General features: G+C 37.7%; 1 protein-coding gene across 3 annotated transcripts in view; it reads left to right on the top strand.

The window, feature by feature from the left end:
- The window catches only part of LOC103456685 (collagen alpha-1(XVIII) chain-like), a 69,138-nt gene that overhangs the window by 42,330 nt on the left and 9,296 nt on the right, over positions 1 to 17,512 (top strand). For 2 of the 3 annotated variants that reach the window (XM_008396395.2, XM_017302015.1), the window contains exons 5-22: positions 214 to 345; positions 6,335 to 6,409; positions 7,581 to 7,673; positions 9,635 to 9,761; positions 10,616 to 10,659; positions 10,886 to 11,041; positions 11,185 to 11,211; positions 12,166 to 12,219; positions 12,317 to 12,391; positions 12,480 to 12,527; positions 13,191 to 13,307; positions 14,406 to 14,459; positions 14,871 to 14,906; positions 15,029 to 15,154; positions 16,210 to 16,263; positions 16,346 to 16,381; positions 16,575 to 16,619; positions 16,908 to 16,970. In XM_008396395.2, the coding sequence (XP_008394617.1) occupies positions 214 to 345; positions 6,335 to 6,409; positions 7,581 to 7,673; positions 9,635 to 9,761; positions 10,616 to 10,659; positions 10,886 to 11,041; positions 11,185 to 11,211; positions 12,166 to 12,219; positions 12,317 to 12,391; positions 12,480 to 12,527; positions 13,191 to 13,307; positions 14,406 to 14,459; positions 14,871 to 14,906; positions 15,029 to 15,154; positions 16,210 to 16,263; positions 16,346 to 16,381; positions 16,575 to 16,619; positions 16,908 to 16,970 (1,362 nt within the window). The remainder of the gene's footprint in view (positions 1 to 213; positions 346 to 6,334; positions 6,410 to 7,580; positions 7,674 to 9,634; positions 9,762 to 10,615; positions 10,660 to 10,885; positions 11,042 to 11,184; positions 11,212 to 12,165; positions 12,220 to 12,316; positions 12,392 to 12,479; positions 12,528 to 13,190; positions 13,308 to 14,405; positions 14,460 to 14,870; positions 14,907 to 15,028; positions 15,155 to 16,209; positions 16,264 to 16,345; positions 16,382 to 16,574; positions 16,620 to 16,907; positions 16,971 to 17,512) is intronic. The other variant, XM_008396396.2, reaches the window with a different exon arrangement.

Below are 17,512 nucleotides of genomic sequence, written 5' to 3'. Positions count from 1 at the left end.
ACCTCAGAGTTTTAGTTAAAACGCCATTTAACATGGATTCTCACACCTCAGAGTTTTAGTTAATACATTATAGTGAAATAACAATCTTATAATGGATCTAGTGTAGTAAAGTCAAAATTCAGTTCAGTCTGGTGGCTGTTTTGTATCATATTTATGTAGTTTGTGTTTAAACGTTTCTAGTTTTCATCTCGTTTGTGTGTCCTGTCCCTTTAGATCCGCCTCTACATGGACTGTGAGGAATACCACAGAGTGGCCTTCACCAGGAGCGCCCAGCCTCTGACCTTCCAGACCAGTTCGGGGATCTTCGTGGGGAATGCCGGTGGAACGGGTCTCCCTCGGTTTGTGGTGAGTCTTTTAGCCAAGCTGCTTCCTGCCCATCATTTTTAGTACGAAGGCCCTGCTCTGTTTGCTCTTAGCTGTGTTTGACAGCTGCTAATCCGGCTAGCTTCGCCCCTCATTCCTGATGTCGGTGCGTTTGGATCAACGAGTTCACGGCAATGACTGAATCCAGACCCAGAATGCAGACAGATGTGATGTTTGGGCGGTTGTCTCCGTTGCATTTTCTGATGTGAACACAGTCATCTTTGTTGGCAGCTTTACGGCCACCACAAGAGACCCCAGAATGAAAGACCACATGTGTCTGAGTGCTGTCTTCTCCGATGAGAGCTCATAAATGGCAAGCTGTTTGTGATTTACAGGTTTGAAGTACGGCTGAGCGTCTCTCTGAGACGTTGAATTGAACCTAATCGCTGATAAATATGCTGGGATAGAAAGCCCAATCCCCCACAGTAGCTGTTAAAAATACTCAGGAGTTTAGCTGGTTAGAAGTGCAGGAGGTGCAATAAGCCCTCAGTGTTGTTGTAAAGGACAATAAAACAGTAAAAAATGCATTATTTGCCTAATAATAGTGTGGAGAAATCATTTGAGGTGAACTGAATATCAGTAGTTTGTTTATAGTTGGTAGTTTTTCTAGAACTGATTTGATCTTTTATCAGGATCATCATGAAAATCTCAGGTTTATATGATGAACACCAATAAAACCCTTTGAAGATTAGATCATTTTTACACATTTTAAAACATTTTTTGTCCCCCAACTGTCCATCCATTCTTACATCCTTCTGTCTTTTAATCCAGATGTGTCAAACTGAAGGCCCGGGGGCCAAATGTGGCCCGCCGTAGCTTTTTATGTGGCCCTTTAAGTTCACACAAAATCAACAGATTCTTTTATTTTTTCTGATTTTGATCATATTTTCTCAGAATTGGTCAAAATCATCAGACTGCTGCCTCAGCCTTACTTGATGGCAGGTTATGGTCTGTAATTGATGTAATAAAAGGGAAATATTGTAAAAATCTCTTCACCACAAAATCTGTCATTTTGATTGCAAAAAAACATTTAAAATAATCACAAAATTTTGGACCATCAGCTATTTATTGATATTTCGACAGTTGAATTGGTTTTATCAATATATTCTGTCAGAACCGGCCCTTTAAGAACAGTCGGACTGTTGATATGGCCCAAAATGAAAATGAGTTTTAATCTATCCAGATGTCCATCCATCTTTTCATTCAATTTTCTATCTGCCCATCCATCCATCCATCCATCCATCCATCCATCCATCCATCCATCCATCCATCCATCCATCCATCCATCCATCCATCCATCAGTCTTAAATTCATGAATCTAAATCCATAAGTTGGTTATTCACATGTCTTAAATTTCATCATGACTATTTAATCTCTTATTTGTTCAAGGGACTTTTCTGTCAGGCAAAAGTTTGAGTCGTCTTCATCCTGTGACTCGAGGCGGTTGAGGCTACTGCTAAGTAGCCACTAATGTACCCTTGCTAGCCAGCTAGCTAGCTTTTTGTGTCTAGGATTTGATTGGTGTTTGACTCAACATACAGAGAGCGATTAATACTGTCGCGTACAGTATAAATATGTTCAATAAAGTTGAACATTTTTCAACTTTCTTGTGTCGCATTACAAGCTCACGTTTGTACATTTTCATGAATGTCACCGGTTGCTTTACTGAAGGAGAGCTAGCGATTGTCGAGCAGTTTTAGCGTAAATTTATGTCCAGTTGACTGGATAAAGTTTTTTTTCGCCACTAGATCATTATTCTCTGCTAAAAAATATTTAAGGTTAGCACAAAGACGCGGCTAAGCGCCAAAAACAAACCCCAGAAATTTGTAATTTTGCTAATTATGATTGCAATATAGCAGAATCCCCCATATTTAGCTTTCCTGTCTTAAATTTCATTCAAGTTGGCATTAAAAAGGGTCTTAAAAAGTCTTAAATTTGACTTGGTGAAACCTGCAGATCCTCTGACTCATTTCTCCATCCATCCATTTGTCCAAGCAGCTGTCAGCTTGTTTCCTTCCTGTCTCTGGTTTATTATTTAAAATATCAGCCCTGTATAAATATATAATTATTTCATAGAGAATTTGGAACATTATTGTATTTTAAAAACAGGAGAAACTGGAAACCTTCCCTGCCATTTCACTAAAGCAAGTTCAAGGGATGGGAAACTGTAAGTTCTTAGTGGAAAGAGGAGGAAAAACGTAAATGATTTACGTGGTTAACATGTTATTAGAGAAACCTGAGAAGATTTCAGACCTTCTTAGAGCCATAGGAGTTTGTTTTATTCAAAGCTCCTTTTTGGAGTCAGACAGGAGTCCATTTACTTTTGGAACAATCCATCCAGCAGTTGTCTTTCATTTCCAGTTGAGGAATTTAAACTAACTTATGTTGATTTTTTTAAATCTAAACCAGCACCATTGTTCTCTAAACGCTTTAAATCCTTAAAAATACAGCTCTGCTTTTATTTTCTGGGGACATCAGGCTTTAAATTAGAATAATTTCAATCTATACTATTGATTATTTCAAATAAATTTGGTATTGTTCAATCTGTTTCAATCAAACTCAAGTTCATTTGTCCAGAAGAGTGACCTTTGGTTTGGTTCAAATGTCTATATGAACGCCAAACAGACCAGAGACCGCTCCAAAAGCAGGAAGCAGGCTATGGTGCAGGGCATTCTGGGTAAATACAACCAAAACAAACGTGTGGCTAGCACTAGCAAGAGGAACGGCTTGTGGTATTTTACCGAACGGCTTGTGGTATTTTACCAAAGAGAAATCCTACAGCTGCTAAAATCTGACGCTACAACATTTTTGTTTATATTTTGTGAAAAAGGAAATTGAGCTCAGTGTCTTTTTCAGAGGTTTTCATGTCGTTTCCTGCAATACTTCCTGGTGCAGCGCCCTCACAGGCGAGGAGGAGAACTGGAGTTTGAATTAGTTTTATTGTTTGACACAGTCCAGTGTGAAAGAAAACCGCAGCAACAGAAAATGTAATAAATGTTGTAGTTTTGGTCCTGATAGTCTACCGTACCATCAAGTAAGAAAAGACCCTAAGTTTATCAAATGCAGGGTTTCATTTCCTACTTTCTTTCAAAACTTGCAATATTAAAAAGCGTCTTTTTTAACACAAGGTCGAACTTTTTATGAGTTGGACGCTGTGACCTTTCTCTGTATAGTCGTCATTCTTTGTCATCCGTCATTGTGATTTTTTTATCTTTTTTTTCTCCAACCTTGAGGGAAAGAATGTAAAGTATTCAGACTGACGTACAACCAAAATATCTTCACATTTCTGCACGTCTGACTGTAAAATACTGTTTGCAATTAACTTTGGTTTCATGAAAACTATAAATTACATTGCATTTCGTGAATGAGCTGCTGGATTCTGCTGCTATTTTACCATTTCTGTTCCCTACCTATTAAATCAGAGGTTGCACATATAGATGCTCAGATTAAAAATGGCTGCTATAGGACAAGAAATCTCATTCACAGGGTTCTACCGTCTCTTCAGAGTAAGCCCCGTGTATTTCATCACTCCTCTGCCCCGCTACATTCAGACGAGGAGGAGCAGTAGAGTCTGTTCAGCTGCTCGGTGTTTGAGTTGGCAGCTCAGTCAGAGATCATCTCTCAGAGAGCAATAACAGGCCTGATCCAGCGGCAGCGGCTCTCTGCAGCCGTAGCCTCGCCGTGGCTTTGGATGAACACACAGGAAGAAGAAAGAACAATAAAAGTTTGACTTGGTCTTACACAGGGTCTCATTCCAGCTTTCCAGTTTGATTACGTCTGTGTCCAGCGCTTTATGAGCCCGTTGCTACTGCTGAAAGCTTCCTTCCTGGAAGTAAAAAGTGTTTCCGCTTTGATAATAAGATAAAGATCTTAAGGACACATTAGGTTTAGAGATAAAGACACAGCCTGAAGACATACAGAGTATTATTTAGGGGTTTTCCAGGTATTAAAATGTGAGAAAAAGAAAAGAAAAATATCCATCCATCGGCTCACTTGCCTGTTTTTTCATCCAACCATCTGTTAGTCTTTGTCTACGTTTTGAATTGCAAACGGACGTTTAAACTAATGAAGCTAGCACTTACTGCTCCTCTAAGGAATACATGTTTTGTAAACAATCATAAGTTTTACCTCATTTTTAATGTAACTGCCAGTGGGAACTTCTAAATTTCTGCTTTTCTAGATTCCTGTGGCAGACAGCTGTGCTGCAGTGTTGATGTTAAATGTAATTGTTGTCCACCTCTAAGGAAAAAAAATGCATTATAACCAATCCCATCAGCCTTTGAGGCAGTGGAAATTATTAATCCACTACTTCTCTACCTTCCTGCTTCTGCTAGCTGTGCAACAGTTCTGATGTTAACTTTCAATTTGAAGATTTGGTTTCAGCTTACAGGACAAAGAAAAGGAAGACTTTCCCAACTCCTGAACTAATCCCACTGCAGTACTTTTACCTCAGTTACAAAATCATCTAATAATTATGTAAATTACGGGAAAAAATTCCATAATTTATGAAATGGGAATTATGTGCATTTAGAAGGAAATGGATCTTGTATCTTTTGGAAAACGTCTCGGATGAAGTTTATTTTTGTTTTTTACAGAAAGAAAATATTTTCACCTGCTCAGATTGTCGTTTAATGTAAGATTTATACATCAACCTCATGGATCCTTGGATGTGTTATGATTGTTTACATTCGTCCAATTAATTATCTGAACATGCAAACCAACGGAGTGAACGAGTGAATTCTCATTTTAAAGCTGCAGAGTGGATTACGTGGCACATTCTTTGTTTCAGATGTGTTGTTTACTGCACAAACAGATGTCTGTGATTTGGCTCTTATCCACCCATTCCTCCTCTTTCTCTCCATTTGTTCCATCCGTCTCTGTTTATCACTTCTCTACCACATCGAGATTTCACAGGCAGCGCCTTGTTCCATTAAAAACAGGTGTTTGTCTTCTGGTTTCATCTTTACGTCAACAAATTTGGTCGGATCTCCTTCAGGAAGACGTTTTGGACTTCAGCTCAGACCACCTTTAAGGCAGGAATCTGTAAATAAACAGGAAAATAAAAAATAACGTCGCTGTAACCGAAGATTTAGAGCGACATGTCGAGTCTTTGACTCATCTGGATATCTGTAGGGCTCACAAATTAAAGTCTAAAAATTCCCCCAAAGCTTTATCTACGAATGAAATCTATGTACAAAAATAAAAGTTGGTTAATTTTATTGCGAAGCAAGAACCACATTTACAGCTGACGGTATCTTTCAGTCTCTCTCTCTTGGCTTTACACGTCATAAAAACTTTTGTTTTTTCCTATTTTTCTTTGCAAAATAGCCAAAGCTGCATGGAGAACATCTGTGTGCTAAAGCAGCAGATTTAAGTCAGGACTTTGACTAGGCCCATCCTTCAATGTGTTTCCATTATAAATGAGCACAAAACTTTTCCGATATTCCACTAATGTTAAAAAAATCTAAATTTCACAATGGCTGTGTTTCCATTAAATAAGAATCATAATTAAAATCTAAAAAAAGTTTGAATATTGGTGAAAAAGTTTAATTTACACCAGCAGATTCATTAAGCGATTATTAAGAAATTTTCAGCAATTTCTTGCTGAAAAGTTAGTTTTGTCTTATTTCAAGCACGCTAAGATATTTCCAATAGAAACGAGACAAAAACACCTGGTGAGAGTTTGTGTTTTTGTGATGCTATGAAAGGTTTAACTCCACCTGCGCAGTGTGAGAATCCAGCTGGAGGTGAAACGGTGCCAATCAAAACGAGGCAATGTGACCATTTTATTTAATTTAGAGCTGTCAGAGTAAATGAGGCGAAAACCATGAATCATTTCCTGGAGCTGCACTTATTCTGGTCTATTACATTGAAGTTTGTGGTTTAACGTAATGTTAAAAGGCTTGAGGAAGGTTTGGGGCTCGACATCCCAGCTGAGCGTTCATAAAAAGCTTCTGCTCTCCGTCTGCAGGGCTCCATCCAGAAGCTGCTGCTGAACTCTGACCCCACGGCTCCAGATGACCAGTGTGAGGAGGACGATCCTTACGTGAGTCAGCCTCAAAAACTCTGCATGCGGGAAAACTGCTCAAAAACCCTTGGTTAGTCCGCCCTCTGCTGGTGGGAGTGCAGTATTGCAGTACGCTCTGTGAATATGAAATAAAACAAGAAGCAAAGAAATATTTTCATTAACTCTAAAGAAAATTAAGATTTTGTTTCTCATAAAAAAACATGTGGACTCCAGTTTTGTTTTTCTTTCATTTGGTTTATCAGAACGGCCAAAACATAAAATAATTTATTCAGTAAATATGTGTTATTTAAATTATGACACATTTTAATCTTCAGAGTAATTCGGAATTTTGGATTTTAATTACTTTCTGTGAGCAATAAACTTTGAAATTACAAACAATATAATTGTTATTTGCTTCAATTATTTTAATTTTTTTTACCAAAAACTGACTGATAAAAGTCTTCAGTCTGGTGTTTTGGTCTCAACTAAAATAATAAGATATTTCTGTTTTAGAGGCTTCATGATTCATTTTATTTGTTGTTTATGTTGTTTTCTTTATTTATTATGGATATTTCAAATGTCGTTCAGTTCCAGTGTTTAAATGTTCATTAGAATATAAACTTTATTGATCTTTGAGGACATGTCATTGCTTTATTACACTATTATTGCTACTATATTACTTGAAAAGGTTTCAAAACTACAATATTATCACCTATTGCAATAAGTTCTGGGACAATTTATCATCCAGTAAAGTTTGTCATTGATGTAACATGAGGTTTGGTTTCTGAAATGTGACAAAAATATTGAACTTTTTCACAGCGTTGAATGTAAATGTACCTCTATTACTGTTAAAAATATATTTTTGGACAGAAAGATGATCAGTTTTCTCTTTGCAACACGGCTGAGATGTCAGGACTCCTTATATGGTCGTTCCTCTCTGTCTTGGTTCTTTTGAAGAGCTTTGTGATAAAATAACTGTATTTTCATGTTGGTTTGATGTTTCTGGCTCTAAAATGTGTTTTCTCCTAAATATAATCTTTTAATCTTAGAATTACGCTTTAAAAAAATCATTTTTTTGTAGAGTCGGCGTTTCTTTTCTCGTCCTCCAGCCTGAACTCTGATTTTTCTCCCGTCCATCTTCTCTGTTCTCCTAAATGTTTATGTTGTGACTCCAATTCTCTTATTCCCTTTGCTCTCATGTTTGCTTCAGGCGTCTGGTTTTGGGAGCGGAGATGAAGATTATGACGACTCAAAGGAAGGAGATGAAGTTAAGAAGATTGTGGAGGAGAGGGAATACCCCATGGTGCGTTCGCTGTTCTCCTGGCTTTTTGCCGTTTCACTGAGCTGGACCCAAACCAAAGAAAGCAGCTCTTATCCTTGCAGGCCTGCTGGAGACTGGAACGCCCTGATATGTGCCGCTGTCTGCCAATTCGGTGCTCTCAAACACTCACCGCAGGGGGCCGGGTTTTCAGACAAGGGGGGGAAGTCGGCTACATTATTACACTTCCAGAAATAGCTCCACAGGGAAACCTGTCGGATTTACTTCACCGGCCGGATGAAAAGATCCGAATCCGCAGCTGGAAGTGTGTCTTGTTAAATTAAATCTGGTTGTCACCCAGTTCTGTCGGTGGCCACCAGGAGAAACGTAGCTGTAAAATATCAAATGATATTCCAAAAATAAAGCTTTTCCTGGATGTTTATGATAAAAAGACAGTTCATTTGTTAAATACAGGAAGTGTTGTGTTGCACAGCATTTTTTTTTTAATATAGTTCTGTAAATGCCACATAATGCACAACTGTGAGCAAAATATTTTGAGAACAAACTGAAATTTACGAATTTCATGTGTTGAAAATGTCTAACTTTTTTGACAATATTTGTGATATTACTCTAAAAAATTCTGAGTTTCTCTAGCAAATTAAAAAATTTTCAAGCTAAATGTTTTTTTGACTTTTCAAACTCAGAATATTTCAAAATTTCAGTTTTCTAGCAAATGTTTAACTTTTGAAGCTAAGAATTATTTTTAGCATCTTCTAGAAAATTTCTGAAATTGATTTCAAAATCTCCTTGTTTTCTTTAGCACATTTTTTGTTGTTCAGAAATGATGTTAAGAATTATTTCTGAACAAATCAAGAAAGGTAATAATTTTGGCAAAAAAAGAAATAGAAATTGTTTCGAAGCCCTTTTTATGGTTTGGATCTCCGACTTTGTTTATAAATAAATACATTTCAAAAAGCTTTTTGTTGAGCAGATAAAGCAAAATAAATAAATTGCAGCCTTCTAGATTCTAACTAAGCACTAAGTGTGCTTAAATATTAAGTTATCAATCAAATCAATGCAGTTTTTATCTGTTTAATGCCTAATTATATCAATCAGTCCCTCCAGTTTCTTGATAATTAGCCTGGAAATTCACGCAAAATCAACAAATCCCAAAACTATTAAACTTATAATTGGGAGTTTATTGGAGATTTTTCTCAAAAATTATATAAAACTTTCTTACTTCTACTAAACAGCTGCTTTAACCTCAACTGATGTCGGATTACGGTCCAGGATCTCTGCAGCGAGTAATAAAAAGTCACATTTACCGTCATAAATAAGCGCAAATATTTCCAAATTTGTACCACAAACAAGTTGATATTTATTACAAAAAGTCACAGTAAGTATCAGACTGAAACTCAATACTATTTAATTTTAAGAATTCATTCATACTTTAGCAGTGAACAGGTTTTATCGGTACATTCTGGCACAACCGGCCCTTTAAGAGCTTTTATGATCTTCATTTGGCCCAAAACAAAAATGAGTTTGACATCATATTATATTCATATAAACTGAAATCAAACATGAATGTCCTTCAGGTTCAGGTCTCATTTGCCTCATCGGAGCTTAAAAAGTGGTTTCCGTTTTGTAAAGTCATCTTGAATGATTGTTTTTAATCTTTTTAACTGCCTGCTAATTCACAAGCAGCCATATTGTCCATGTCTTACTGATGTTTACCAACAACTGCATCTGTGCTCAAAGCTGTGCTCTGCTTTCCTGCCAACATTTTGATGGGGAAATTATGCAGCAGATCAGGTTTGCTTTGTAAACGTTCAGTTGCAGCCAGTAAACAATTAAACTGTAAAATCTGGAGCGGATGTGTGATACAGGTTTGACCTTAATGGAGTTTAATGTAGGAAGGAGGTGGAGGTCCTCCAGAATTTCTATGTTATTTTTGACACATTTTAATGTCTGTCTGTCTGTTTGTTTGTTGTATTTCTGGTTTGCAGGTTTTTCCAGATCCCACATATGGCGGCCCAGTCCAAGCTCCGCCCACTGAACCGTCACTAATCGATGATGAAGAGGGAGATGATGAGGAGTCATCTGGCCAGGAGATGGAAATGACCACCGTAAGAGGTAAAACATTATTATTATTATTATTATTATTATTATTGCAGTTTGATTATTAACCTGCACTTAATTTTATAGATTTTTAAAGTTACATTTATTATTCTTGTACAGTATCAGTAAGTTTGATTGTAATTATTAATCTTTACATTTATTCTATTTTTATTTATTATTATTGGACATTCATTATTAAGTTAGTTAAAATACATGTTTAAAAATAAATTAGTATTAAAATGTATTAATGCATTCATTTATGCGTTTCCATGATTTCTATACAGAACTAATAATATTTTATTATAATTACAATTGTTTTCATTAATAAGTTCCAACTTTTCATTTATGTTTATTATCATAATTAATTTAGTTACTAATTTACACATGTATGTTATCAAATATTTTTTAATTGTAGAAATGAATTAACTTTTATGTTTCTAATATTATTAAATAAAATTAGATTACAAGTATTAATATTTATTAATACATTTACATTTTTCATTTATATTTATGCATTTATATTTTGATATTATTGTTGACTAATATAAGTTCATTAATCATTTACATGGATATGTTATTAATAGTAGTAAAAGTATTATTTGTATTTATTATTATAATTTTAAATATTTTCTGTAATATTCTCTAGAGTTGTATTTCATTGATGGCCACCAGATGGTGCTAAAGAGGCGCTTCATCTCTCTCTCTCTCTCTCTCTCTCTCTCTCTCTCTCTCTCTCTCTCTCTCTCTCTCTCTCTGCACCGTATTCTGTTCTCTCCTTTCTCAAACCAGCACGTCTTTCTCATTCTGGTCTGTTTGTTTCATAGCTGAAACTGAGCTGATGAAATATTCTCGGTGTGTTTTTCTGACAGCAGCAACATCTCGGGCGAACGCCTCTGAGAGACGAGCCGACGCTGTAAGTTGGCTTCTTCTCCTGGACACGTTTTGCACTTTAAGCACGTTAAAGTGTAGCTCTGTGAAGCAGTTTGTCCCCAGATACACGCAGCTGAATCTGTCCTATTTAAAGCAGAAACCTTCCTTTGATTACATCATAACATTAAAACGACTGATTGATCTGATCGTGTTATTTATTAGATTGATTGTGGGTGAAGGTGTTCGCCTGAATTCTCTTCAACATTCAGTCCCTCCAGGTGTCTACAGGGCAGAAAGGTGAACCAGGTGAGCCAGGTCCTCCAGGATCTCCTGGCCCTCCAGGACAAGCAGTAGGTGGGGGAGGGGATCCTGGACCAAGAGGTCCTGCAGGCCCAACTGGGCTTCCTGGGAAAGATGGCGAGCCTGTGAGTTTTTTAATTGAATCTTCTTGTTTGTTTGAGTTACAGCAATCAGCAGCTTTCAGCTTTTTTCCAGAGCAGCAGTGATGTGTTGTTTATCAGCAGAGTACACACTGATGGATGTGTTTCTGTTTTTATCTGTTCTCCAGGGGATGAAAGGTGAACGCGGGCTGCCAGTGAGTAAAACTCCTTCACTGATGTCTCATGTTTCACTGCTAAACGTAAAATCAAATGGGATTATCTAGGAATTATCCAACATGGAGGACAAAACGTAGGAAACTCAGCAGGGATTCTAAATATAAAGGATGTGGCTCTCTGCCCAGGGCATCATCACTTTAGGGGACAAATGGTTAAAATATTTTTTGTTTGCTTTTAGGTGCACACTCTTCTCACTATGACAGGATACTAGGGACATTATAGATAGAAAAAAATAAATTTCTGCCAAAAAAGTCCAAATGCCAAATATTCTGAGATTCATCTCAGAAATTTTCTAGAAAAAAATGAAAATTTCTGAGTTTTAAAAGTCAAACATTTGCTAGAAAAATCAAATATATTTTGAGATTCATCTCAGAAAATTTGTAGGAAAAAAAAACTGAAAATTTTTGAGTTTGAAAAATGAAAAATTGCAAGAAAAAACTCTGAAATTTTGAGATAAACCTCAGAAACTTTCTAGAAAAAAAAAGGGAAATCTCTAAATTTGAAAATTAAAAAATGTGCTGATTTTGAAATCAAGTTCAGAAATTTTCTAGAAGATGCTAAAAAAAAATTCTTGGCTTCAAAAGTTTAAAATTTGCTAGAAAAACTGAAATTTTGAAATATTCTGAGTTTGAAAAGTAAAAAAAAACATTTAGCTTGATAAATTTTAAATTTGCTAGAGAAACTCAGACATTTTTAGAGTAATCTCAGAAATATTGTCAAAAAAGTTTGAAATTTTCAACATCTGAAACGGAAATTTCAGTTTGTTCTCAAAATATTTTGGTGGAAATTTATTCCTTTTCATTCCATCTTCAGTGACCTTAAAACGCCATTTTATCTTCCTGATCTCCATTTTTGTGCTTACTGTATTTGTAATTTTCTAATCTGGGTTTTCAGCATGGTTGAAATGTTGGTTTTTGTTTTGTCTTTTCCAGGGAGCAGCAGGATTCCCTGGACTACCAGGAGATTCTGGTCCAAAAGGAGAGAAAGTAAGGAAATAAAGTCTAAACAATGAAAGACAAACATCCTGATGGACTTTGTGTTCAAACACTTTGCAGATGTTAATGCTGCTGCTGTCTTCCTCAGGGTGATCCGGGTCTGGGCGTTCCTGGTCCTCCAGGGCCTCCTGGAGCTCCTGGTCCACCCAGCAAAGCTGTCATGGTTTGTTCTTCCTACATTTCTCCTCTTTTTAACATGTTGATGCCATAAATTCGCTTTAAGGTGGTGGATTTAACCGTGTTTTACACAGGAGGGCTCTGGATTCGAAGACTTTGACAGCGATACAGAGGTTGTCAGGGTAAGCAACCAAAACGTCATGTGATTTATTTAGATTTGATCAATTTAGACCAACACAAAGTAAGAAATGTATCAATAATTTTCCTTTATTTTTAAGAAAAAATCAGTTATCGAGATCAGCTTTTCTGTAAAGGCAACCTGTTATGCAAAATTCACATTTTGCACTTTTTGTTCCTCCATTTGAGTCTGAACTGCTTCTAAAAACCAACCAGATGCTGTTTTGTGTCTGGAGCCGTTTATTGAGTCACACTGATCCGTTACCTAGCAACCCAAACAGAGCTGGACTTTTACCTCTTTGTGCGCTGTACAATGGCTACTGGAAAACACAAGTTGATCGCTTGTTGCATTCTTGTTGGTTGCGCAGGAGGCTCTACTAATGCTTTTCAAACATGTATGGCTGTATAATTGCTCATCTGTTTGCAGCCATTTACTCATGCGAGTGCAAACGTCGAGTAGGGGGGCGTGGCCAGCAGCGGCTCAGTAGGATTTAAAGTGACAGAGACCCTAACATAGCCTCTTTTCAGCTCATTTTAACGTTTTTGTCAAAATAGATGGAAACTTCATGGTCTAAGAATGACATTTGTGCAAAAAATGTACTGAACATGTTCAAGGAAGCACTATAGGTTAAAATATTAATTGTCAACATTATGTTGTGTGTCCTCAGGGCCCCCCAGGGCCTCCGGGCCCCCCAGGGCTGCCTGGCCTCCCAGGATCCTCAGCTAGCGGTGTCGCTCCGGGGCCTGCTGGGAAAGATGGAGCAAACGGAGAACCGGGACTCGCTGTGAGTTTTTCACCCCATCTCATTTTGATCTGAACCTGAAAGGGGATTATTTAATCTCAGCATTGAGATTCAGTGAGATCTGATCCAAGCAGCTCTATAAAGTTCTGCCCGTCTGGTGCCAGAGTCGTTAACGTCTCTCATGGGTCGGTCATGGTGGGCCGCAGTGCTGACTTCCAGAGAAAACACACCACTAACAGAACCACGCAGCTCAAACCACCATGAAGAAAGAGGAGATCATATTAAGTAAAGCTAGCCAGGCGCAGCTTGGGACCCCTGGAGCCTGGCCCCTAGAGCCCGACCCCTGGAGCCCGACCCCTGGAGCCCGACCCTGGAGCCCGGCCCCTGGAGCCCGACCCCTGGAGCCCGGCCCCTGGAGCCCGGCCCTGGAGCCCGACCCCTGGAGCCCCGACCCCTGGAGCCCGACCCCTGGAGCTCGGCCCCTGGAGCTCGGCGCAGCTCAGGGCCCCTGGAGCCCCTTTCCTGGTTTCATTGATTCCTTTTCTTTCCTTGTTTGTTTTTTTTCTTAATTTTCTTCCGTATTTCCCCTTTTCCTTCCTTCCATCCTACCTTAACTCCTTTCCTAAATTTTTTCTTCTATTTCTTTCTTTCCTTCCTTTCCTTCTTTCTTTAACCCTTTTATGGTTTAGCCTGCTTGTTTCTCATTCATGTTTCATTTCTTTAATTAAAAACAAATCTTTTTGTATCTTCTGTTCTGTTTATTATTCATATTTTCTGAGAATCAGAATTAGTTTTTCTTTTGCCACAATCATTAAAAAGAAAACAAGTTGTAATTTATCACAGATCTCTATAATATGAGATTCATTTTATTAATGAATTACTGAAATAAACTTTTTTATAGTATTCCAATGTTTGTACCTTCCACTTTACAGTCTCTGTTTTTGCAGATTTTATACATAAACAATGTTTTAGTATTTTTTAATTTGCATAAAGCCTTACCGCTGCAGGGATATTTACCATAAAGTTTAAAGAACCTTCAGGAAAAGTTAGAAATTTTGACAAAAAAAAAAAGTTTATCTTGTTACGAGTTGTTTCTGTCAGGAAGTAAAAGTTAAAATATAATTGTTGCCTTTATTGCAGGGAGTTGATGGGAAAGACGGCGACCCGGGCCCCGCAGGAGAGAAAGGAGCCAAGGTGAGTCTAAAGCTCATCACTGGGAAATAAAACGCTCCACTTTAAGAGAACCCATTAACTCTGTAAATTCTCCTTTTTCACATGTCTACGTTGTAAATATCTACGATTCCTGTCCTGACTTGAAAACCTGTCTTAGCGTAATTTCTGCCATGGCAACCTCTGCAGAGGGCAGCCCCTAATTTACCTTCTGCAAACACTCTGGTTAAAAAAAGAAACAATTACCATCCATCCAGCATAAAAAGCCTGGCTCTTAATGAGGTGACCCCACGGAGTAATAAAGCAGGGGAGCTGGAGTGTAAACAAGTCTGCGCTGCTTTGAAAGCCGCTCTGCTTCTTAACGCCAGCCGGAGCCGTCTGCAGTCGGCAGCACCGCTAATTTAATTTCATTATTGTTCATTTGTTTGTTAAAAGGGAGAGCCTGGAGCGAGCGGGCCACCAGGACCAAAGGTACCATCTATTTACCGCTCGTCTGAAAGGATAACGAACCATTAGCAGCAATAATTAGGATGTTTTTTTCCCTGCTGGCTGGAGAGCCAATGAGGGGATTTAATACTCAGTTTGTCTCTCAGGGAGATCAGGGTCCGGCTGGGTTTCCAGGGTTACCGGGGTCACCTGGCGCCGAGGGGCAGCCTGGTCCGAGGGGACCGCCCGGGCCGCCCGGACCCTCAGGAAGTCGCTTCGCCACGACGCTAGAGGTACGCGTGTCTTACGGTGAAGAAATTCATCAAGCTGGAATTTTTCTCCATTTTTTCCCCTTTTAACCTCAAATTTAATGCATTTTAAATGATTTTACAGGTTTAATCTGAAAAGTGTGGCATGCATTTGTTTCTAATGCTCTCAGATTTCTGTCTTCACAAGTTTCTGTCCAAAACTCTTGGTAAAACAATTCAGCTGAGCATTTCAAAAACACGATTCTTAGTTTTGCACGTTAAAAACAAAATGTGCAAAACTATTTTCTACACACAAAAACAAACATTTTAAACTAATATTCTATTAAGTGTTTTTATTTACACTTGGTAGCTGATTTCAGACTTTTTATTGACCAAAACTAGTTTACATTTATATGTATATATGATTATATCTTCTATTCTCATAAAGGAAAGTAGAATTTGAATTTGATGTTACATATTTGTTTAGTGAAATCCTCCCAGAAAAGAAAGAAAATGTGGAATATTGTCTGTCATCTAATTTTTTTGGCCAATATCGCCCACAAATTTTGGATCTTGCAACAACAAAGTTTGTAACTAACAACTTTTGCACCTCGTTATAACAATTTTCTCAATAGAATGAAATGAGTCCGATATCTCGTTAAATCATGGCCAAGTTTTATATCTTGAACCATTTTATATAAAACTACTGTTAAAAACGTTCTTTTGTTTTTAAGTTGATTTATATCTCATTATATTGAGAGAGTTTCTCATTTTATATGAGAAACTCATATAAAATGAACTTTTCACATGTTCTGATCATACTGAATTTTTAAAAATTGTTTTAATGAAGATTTTGAACAAATTCCTGAATTTCTTAAGTTGATGCTTTTAACAGTAACTCGCCTAATAAAAAAAGAAATCCTCTCTTTTCTTTACGAAGAATCTGAAAATCTTTAATTTACTCCATAAAATCAAAGTTCAGGTTACAAACACTGATGTGTTTTTAGCCACGTTTTGGCAGAAATGCATTTTAAATACCTCCAGACTATTTTTTAACTCAGTTTCTGTTTGTTTATGTTGTATATTTTTGCCTCTCTCAGGACCTGGAAGGATCTGGCCTGCTGGAGGATTTCGGAGGCTCCCCTGGTCCTCAGGTACAGAGTAAATCTGATCCATTTCCTCATGTAGCATAATCACACCACACGGGCCGACTGCTCACCTTATTTATGTTTATAGGGCCCGCCAGGAGTCCCCGGACCTCCGGGCCCCAAGGTGAAATATCTTTGTGTGTGTTCATGTTGACACTTATTTGATTCTGGGAGCGATCTAACCGTCTCTTTCCCCCCTGAAGGGTTTGTTTAATGTTCGGTGAAACAAATATTTTTGCAGACGGACATTTTTATTCACACATAGCTCAACTTTCTTGTTTGTCCCGTCTTTATTTTCCCCTTCATGCCTGCTACAGGGAGCCGATGGTTCGGACGGGAACCCGGGAAAGCCAGGTCAGAAGGTGAGCCTGATATCTGCTGCACCAAATCAGACAAGCTTCTTAACAGTGTCAGTAAAACGCTGTGAGATGAGCCCTGGCTGTGACACGGCTCACCAGATTCCAGCCACATGCGGCTAAAGATGCTGTTCGGATTCTGGCTCCTTGCTGTCTGACCCGAGCTGTGAGGGGAAGAAATGAAACCAAATCACAGAGGCACAGAGAAACTTTTCCGTTTTGTGTTAGTCTGTGAGGGACGGCGTTAAATTCTGGAGATTTGTTCATTATGCAGGTGTTGTTTTGTGTCTGCAGGGGGAGCAAGGTGTTAGCGGACCACCGGGACTTCCTGGTCTGGATGGAATGAAAGGAGAAAAGGTTTTTATTTTTATCACAAATTATTGCATACATATCCAAAAGACTGAAACTTTATTCTATTTATTTGTATACTTATGTGTGCTTGTTATACCTTTATTTTAAATTATTATTATTATAATTAGTACTATTATTTTTTCTTTCTTTTTTTTATTGAATCTTGATTTTATTTATTTGTGGTCCTCGGACTGATTTTGTGTGACTGCAATTCAAAAATGATATAAATAAAGAGTCAAATAGTAAAGGTGTGACTAAGCTCTTAAGCCACGCCCCTATTTTGTTTTGTGACAAGCCCCAAAAAGGGGCGTGGCTTAAAGACTTATGAGGAAATGATTGATTGGTTTATATAGGACTTAAAAACAAAAAGCACTTAATTAAATCATGAAAGTTACAGTAAGAATCTCATCAAAATAAAAGAAAACAATAAAATTTAGCAGAACAATGACAATACCATACATGAAGATACATTTATTTTTGCTTTGACTTGTGTGCGTGTGTGTGTGTGTGTGTGTGTGTGTGTGTGTGTGTGTGTGTGTGTGTGTGTG

This window comes from Poecilia reticulata, linkage group LG20 (genome assembly GCF_000633615.1).
Source record: "Poecilia reticulata strain Guanapo linkage group LG20, Guppy_female_1.0+MT, whole genome shotgun sequence".
NCBI lineage: Eukaryota > Metazoa > Chordata > Actinopteri > Cyprinodontiformes > Poeciliidae > Poecilia > Poecilia reticulata.
Note: the sequence above shows the minus strand (reverse complement) of the source record. Positions and strands in the feature narration are given on the sequence as shown.